This window comes from Pteropus alecto, unplaced genomic scaffold (assembly GCF_000325575.1).
Source record: "Pteropus alecto unplaced genomic scaffold, ASM32557v1 scaffold45, whole genome shotgun sequence".
Taxonomy (NCBI): Eukaryota; Metazoa; Chordata; class Mammalia; order Chiroptera; family Pteropodidae; genus Pteropus; species Pteropus alecto.
Window position 1 is genome coordinate 37,491,546 of NW_006442491.1, and position 6,819 is coordinate 37,498,364.

General features: G+C 60.8%; 1 protein-coding gene across 1 annotated transcript in view; it reads right to left on the minus strand.

Moving 5' to 3' along the window:
* APCDD1L (APC down-regulated 1 like) overlaps positions 1–5,279 on the minus strand; it is a 16,775-nt gene extending 11,496 nt beyond the window's left edge. The window contains 3 exon segments of the mRNA XM_025039867.1: positions 1,302–1,854; positions 4,661–4,799; positions 5,231–5,279. Coding sequence (XP_024895635.1) covers positions 1,302–1,854; positions 4,661–4,799; positions 5,231–5,279 — 741 coding nt within the window.
* Positions 5,280–6,819: the final 1,540 nt, after the last annotated feature.

Genomic DNA, 6,819 nt, shown 5'->3' on the forward strand with positions numbered 1-6,819 from the left:
CAGGAGCATCCCAGCCTAGAACATTGGCTGCTAAAAAGGGAATACTTTCCAGGTCACAAAAAGAATGCGGGCTGATTTTGTGATTGTGAGAACTTGTGCTTCTTCTCTGCTCCCCAGCTCCTGCGTTGGGAGGGGTGGGTGGGCTCATCCCCTGTCCCCTGCCTCAGAGGGCTTTGACAAGAGGCCGCTCCTAAGGGTGAAAGGTTGCCCCTTCTGGTTCAGTTCCTTGAGTGTCTAGTACACAGTAGGCGCTCAATACATGCTGAATGATGTGACAGTCGCCTGAGGGCTCAAAGAGCACTTGATAGGGACGCCTGAACTCATTCCTCCCTCCGCCCCCTCCATCAATTCATTTTCCTCTCAAACAGTATTCCTTTGGTGCCAAGTTCAGACATTCTTAACCTAGAGTCCTAATCTTGACTTCCTTTTACTAATCTCTAACTAATAAAAGTTAACAGTTTCTTCTCATTGTGAACACAGACAATAAGCCCCTGTGTTGCCTGTCTCACGTTAACAGTGTTGCAGAAGCAGGAAACTTTGTTTACATTCGTTGCTATTTTGAAATTAAGGGTGGACAAAGAATTCACATGCATAGTGTTCCTGTTACAAATTCGTGCTTTAAGACGTGGGTAACTATTTTAATAGCATTGTTTAAATTGTTTAAATCCGGTGTATTTTATTTGACACTTTTATCAGCATTTTTCTAAGGGGGGTGGGTCCTGAGCCTTTACCAGCTGCACAGGAGAGGTCACGAGGTCCTGCCCCATGCTGGCCAGGTTGTGTGCTCATCCGGCAAGGAGAGGCTACTGGATTTACCTCAAATCGGGACGGAAAGCTTGTGATGATTTCATTTAAAATTAAGTGAGATTCACTTTGACATCCAGGGGGTGCATCTCAAAGAGAGGACAGCAGTCTTTTGCCTGCAGCCTCCTGCCCAGAGGGTGGTCCAAGGACCACCTGGGATCCTGTCAGAAATGCAGAACCCCAGGCCCCGCCACAGACCCACGAAACCTGACTCTGCATTCTAACAAGATGCCAGGTGATGGCATCTTGAGAACAGTCAGCATCTGAGCAGCCCTGCTCTGCCCGCAGGTCCACATGTCCAGCAGGGGCTGCCAGGGACCTTGAGGGGCCCACGGGGAAAATGTCAGGGGGGTCAGACCTGAAGCCAGCCCTGTAAAGACCCAGGAAAAGATGGCTCAAGCAGCGGGCACAGCATGCGCAAATGTCCTGCGGCCAGCAGATCACATAGGTCCTGCCCTGCGGGGACTCAGCTCGCCCTCCTGGGACCCCGTACTCACCAGGGCACTCTGCAGTGGGCGCTGGTAGCCAGTGGGCCGGTAGTGCGGCCTCTCTGCCCGCTCCGTGTGGATGTCCCCCAGGTACAGCTCCTTCACCAGCCGGGCGCCGGCGGGCGGCTGCGGCTGCAGGTGGCGCTGCACACGGACCAGGCTGAGCTCGTGCATGGTGAAGCCCAGGGCGGCCGTGCAGTCCCACTGGGCCCGCGCGCTCAGCAGCTCATACAGCGCCCCGGGCAGCCAGGCCCGGGTGGGGGGCAGTCGCTGGGCGCAGTCATGGCCGGCCCGGGTCCGGTTGAGGCGTCCGGCGACATCGAGCAGGGCGCGGCGGCTGTGGAAGACGACGCCCACCTTGTGCAGGTGGTAGTCGGCCTCGGTGGCGCCTCGGGTGACCCAGGAGGCCCTGCGCAGGCGCACCTTGCCCTTGATGAGCAGGGAGTGGGCCGGCTCGCGGCACAGGGCGTCTCTGTAGTAGAACTGGTAGGCTCGGAAGAGGCGGTTGGGGAAGAAGGTGTAGGAGCGGGTGAGGAACTCGGGCCCCGGGCGCACCTCGCAGCTGTGGGGGCGGAGAGACGAGTGGGCGGAGCCGTGGCAGCGGGCACGAGTCCCTCTCCCTTCGGGCTGGGCCCCTGCAGCCTCAGTTTCCCTGACTGATCTCAGCCCCTCTTTGGGGGTTGGGGGTCTTCCACCCAGTGCCTTGTGGCCCCGGCAAAAGCCTTCTAGTTCTCCTTCCATTCAATCCTAGCTGCCTCCTTCCCGCCAACACCGTCCTCCCTGCCCCGTGGCCCTTGGGGGCCCCTGTGGGTCCCCCGGAAATGCGCAGGCTCTGCAGCCGGAGCACCTGGCGTCATTCCCACTCTGCCCCTCGCCAGAAACACAAGCCTGGATTAATTGCCCAGCTCCTTCCTCTGTGACCCGGAGGGATCCGACCCATAGTGAGGGTCTCCAGGATGTGTCCAGCGCAGGGACAGCTGGCGCCTGGGAGGTGCTTATGAAACGGGATCCCTTGCACGATTCAGGGACCCCTCCCCTGGGAGCTCCAGATGCAGGGTCCTGCCCATTCTCTCCCTGGGGGATTTTTGGCACGTGGCCCAGAGCCCAGAATACTGGACCCTCCCTGGGTGCTGGCTGAGCGAACCGTGGATCACCATGGATGATGGACACTCACATTCAGTGTCCCTTTACAAGGCTGACTTCCCCGACGGGGTTCACCTGCATCTGTGATGGGCTCGTAGATCTAAACCAGCGGTCAGCACGCTTTGGGAAGGGTCGGATCATAAATATTTTCGCTTTTGTGGACGAGGTGGATGGTCTCTGCTGCAACTATTCAAGCCAGAGGGCATACGCAAGTGATGGGCGTGGTCGCACGCAAGTGATGGGCGGGGTCGCGCGCCAGTGACTCTTAGTTAGAAAATCAGGTGCGCGCCGGCCCCCGGGCCCTATTTCGCTGGTGATGAAAAATGAGCACAGGGCGGGCTGGGGCGCTGGGAGAAGCTAAATGACTCCTGACGCCACTGTCCCACCCGGGCTGGCACAGGGGAGCCTCCGGGGCTCTCCCACACGGGGCGCCCGGTGGATGAATTCTGGGGGACAAGACCGGGCAGGCGCCCCCTTCGCAATGTTCTCTGACCGGTCGGCTGCCACCTGCGCTGTTGTTTGCTCCGCGTCTTTCATGCCGGGGCTGCCGGGGTAGAGGGAACCGGCTCTGGCTTTCAGTCGTTCCGACTGCGTTAAGGAGAAAGGTCCCCGCTGAGGCTCATGCGTCTTTAATGCCGGCCTCCCTTTCTTTATCCAGAGAGAACAGACTCGGAGCCTTAGGCAGGCAACGAATCTAGTGAGAATTTAATTATGTTGTTTTGTTTCCATTGACTTTCTCTTTACGGTTACCTCCCATTTATGGTGAGTGGCTCTGTTAAGCATATCCAGGGAGAGATTACGCTTCCTTTAAAAATAATTATAGTACACCGTAAATGTGTGTGGTTTACTGTATACCAATTATACCTCAATAAAGCCGTACGAATAAATGAGCACATTTCAAGTAAACAAAAGCAAGTTGGTGTAAAGAAACATTGTAAAATAATACCAGCACAGAGAGTGGTTAAAAGCGGGGAGGGGCGGCTGACACGCCAAGCTTGGCCACAGCCCGGGTCTCCGACAAGGCCAGGGAGGGCGAGCTGTGCCTGAGGGGCCGCTGCAGGTCACACTGGACACTCCTAGACTCTGGATCCTTCTCTGCATTACTCCCGGGAAGCAGAAAAGCCTGTCTGGAAAGCACGAAGGAGAACTTTCTAGGAAGAAGGACGTGGAAGTTTCTAGAAGCAGTGTTCCAGAATGCTGTTGTCTCAGGGCGGGAGCAGCCTGCGGCCGGTCTCCACCCTTCCCGAGCCCCAGTTCTGTCTCAGAGTGACCCTGGCCAGTGGCGCCTGGATCCCCCTCCTGGACTGTGGGGTCGGGTGGGGGGAGAGCCTGGGAACTCGTCCAGGGGGCTTTGCAGAGCTGCGGCCCCCTCCTTCCACCCAGAGCGCTAGCAGATGTTTGGCGTCTGCTTTCTCCCTGACCTCAGAAGGTGCCTGGAGGACACTGGAGAGTCCATCCAGTCCCTGACCCCAGAATGGGACTGGCCCGAAGGGGCTGGCAGGGGAGGAAGAGGCCACTGCCCCCCACCCCGTCCACCCCCGCCCGGGAGGGGGGACTCAGCTGCCTGCTGTAGAGTTTGTACCCCACGGATGAGGGCAGAGCACAAAGCCCATGGCCCAGAGCAGCCGTGCGAGGCGAGCCTGTGAGGTTAGAAAGAGAGTTAGACAGGTGAGCAGGACACCTGGGCCTTCTCTGACCCGCTACTTCCTGCCTCAGGACCTTTGCCCCACCTGTCGCTTCTGCCTGACCCTTCCCCTGGCTCTCCAGGTGGCCGATTCCTCTTCTCTGAGCTCTCAACTGAATGTCATCACCTCCGAGAAGCCTTCCCTGACCAATCTCAGAAAACCATCCTGGGTCACTTGCTGTCACATCCCCAGCCTCGTTTCCTTCCTTGCCCGGCTCAGCATCGTCTCAGGTTTGTTAGTTACCTCTGTGTTCAGGTGTTTGGCGCTTGGCCCCACGGCGGCACTCTGTACTAGTTTGTAATAGGTGCTCGGTGTTTGTGTAGTGGGTGGTCAGTGTGGCTGGGGTGTGGTGCCCACGCAGTGCCTTCCACCCAGGCTGGCTCTGTGGTGGGGGGTGCGGGGCAGCAAGCAAAGCCACGTGCTTGGCAGGTGGGAGGCCTTTCAGACAATTGGATGAATTGTGCCCATTTCATGGATGTGGACACTGAGGCTCAGAGAGGGTGAAGTCCCCCGGCCCAGGGCCTGCGGTCAAGGTCTTACCCAGTGGAGATCCAGGGCCCGTCAAGGCGTGGGGGCAGCAGCGTGGAGACGGGCCCTCCGCTGGGCAGGGGCTGCTGGCAGCGAGGCTCCCAGCGCAGGCGGCCGCCCCCAGCCGTCTCAGCCGTCTCCGCGGTGCGGGCTGCAAGGCAGACAGACCCGTGAGCACTCCCAGCACACCCGGGTGCTCCACCTGCCGGCCCTCCCACCCCGACCTCCACCTCGGCCCTGCTCCAGGACCCTCATCTCCCCCTCAGGCCAGCCCTGGTCCCTGAGACAGTAACGGGGTGCCAAACTGAGGTGCCTAGCATCGGCCTCCAAGCCAACTCCTGGATTTCCCAATGTGACCATCACGGTGTCTGAGCCTCCCGTAGGCAGCCATCCCAGGTCCCAAAGGCCACCCCGCCGAGCCAGACCCCGGCAGCCAGACCCTCCTCAGAGCTGCGGCTGTGCCTGAGCACCGCCAAGGGGCCTGCCCTGTGGACGCAGCATGAGGAGCCGCAGGCGATGGGGCGGCCAGCCCCCTCCACCGGGGAGCCCAGGTTCCCCTCGACTCTGCCACATGGAGCAGACCTGCGCCTGCCCCTCGAGGCCACTCGGTGCCAGCCCATGTCTTGTCCATCGCTACCTCCATGGGACCCCGGCCAGCGCCTGGTGCACGGTGGGTGCTCAGCAAGTATGTGGTGGGCGCTGGGGCTGACGCACAAGGCCCACAATGGGGCAGGGGTCCAAGGCCTCAGGGTACAGCCGTGAGCAGCAGGAGTGGGCCCAGGGCCAGGCCCTCCCAAGTGACCCCCCAGATGTGTTCATCTCGTGGAGACCATCCTGGCCTGGCCGTGGGACTGCTCGCCGTCTCTCTGGGGTCTGGGGGCTGCTCAGAGGACAGAGCACCAGGCCTTCAGCTGCTGAGGAGCCACGAATCCACCAGAACCTTCCTCTCCACCCGGGGGTCCGGGCCGACACAGCCCAGATGGCCGGCCTCGACCGCTGGCCCGGCTCCTGCAACAGGGCTTTCCAATGGTGCTTTGTCCCGCAGGCCGAAGTGGGCCGGGCCACCGGGCCTGGCGGAGGTGTTGGCCAACCGGGGGAGCAGGCCCTGGGGTCCGGGAGGCCCCAGGAAGGAGAAGCGAACGGTGACACATCCGCCCCCTTCCGCATCACCCGTCTGCACTGCCCCATCGCGTGTGGGAAACGCAGCTGGCCAGGGGGGGCCCGCGGGGCCTGGGGGCCCAGGAGGGTCGGAGGAGGCCTGCGGGGCCCGGGTCCCCACACTGCTCTTCCACAGGGCACATGGCCCTGGTGGCCTCTCAGGAGTGGATTCCTCATGTCCCTGGAGGTCAGGTGTCTCATCTGGAGATGGTCGGGGTCCCCGGTGACCAGTGTAGACTCTATACCTTTCACATGTTCGTTATCTGACCCTTCGCCTAAATGTGACCAAGCCAGGGTGTGAGCCCCGGTCATCAGACGCCGGCCTGAGTCTTAACCATTGGTCGTCTCGCCTTGCGGGCAAGGGGAAGGGGCTGTTTTCAAGACTGGGTGGGGTGCAGGGCACTCGGCAAACAGCTGCTGAATGAATGAATGAATGAATGAATGCCGGCGCAGCCCTGGGTGCCCGCTCTATTCCCGGTTTATCCTACGACTGATCTATGGGTTTCAATCAGCCAAATAGAAATGAAAACGAGCCGCCAACGACCAGGGCTCTGGTGTCCCCACACGGACACGCGGGCACTTGGGCCACCCGGCAGAGGACAGATGTACCGAGGGGGCCTCGGAGGAGAGGAGCCTGTGGAGGTTCTGCACTGACTTGGGCACGTCGAGTTTTGTGGGGCCGGAGCCAGGACGCCGTGGTGGGTGGGTGGGCCGCACTCCCGGCGTCACCCTGCTGGGTGTCCTGAGCCGGACCGACACACGCACATCAGCGTCAACACCTCACACCTCCTGTGCCCCTGCGACCAACGCCGTCTGGAGCATTGGGGCCCCTGGATTCTACTCTGCGGGTGAACGTGACGGCGCCGGTGTCCGTGAAGCCCGTCCGAGAGTCTCGGCCGGGGGAATGATGGGGGCACAGGGAGAGAAGGACCCCGAGGTCCGGCACTGGCCGGGAGACGAAGCTCGCAGAGCAGAGCAGACGGGCGAACGGGCCCTGAGCATTTCGTTGGCAT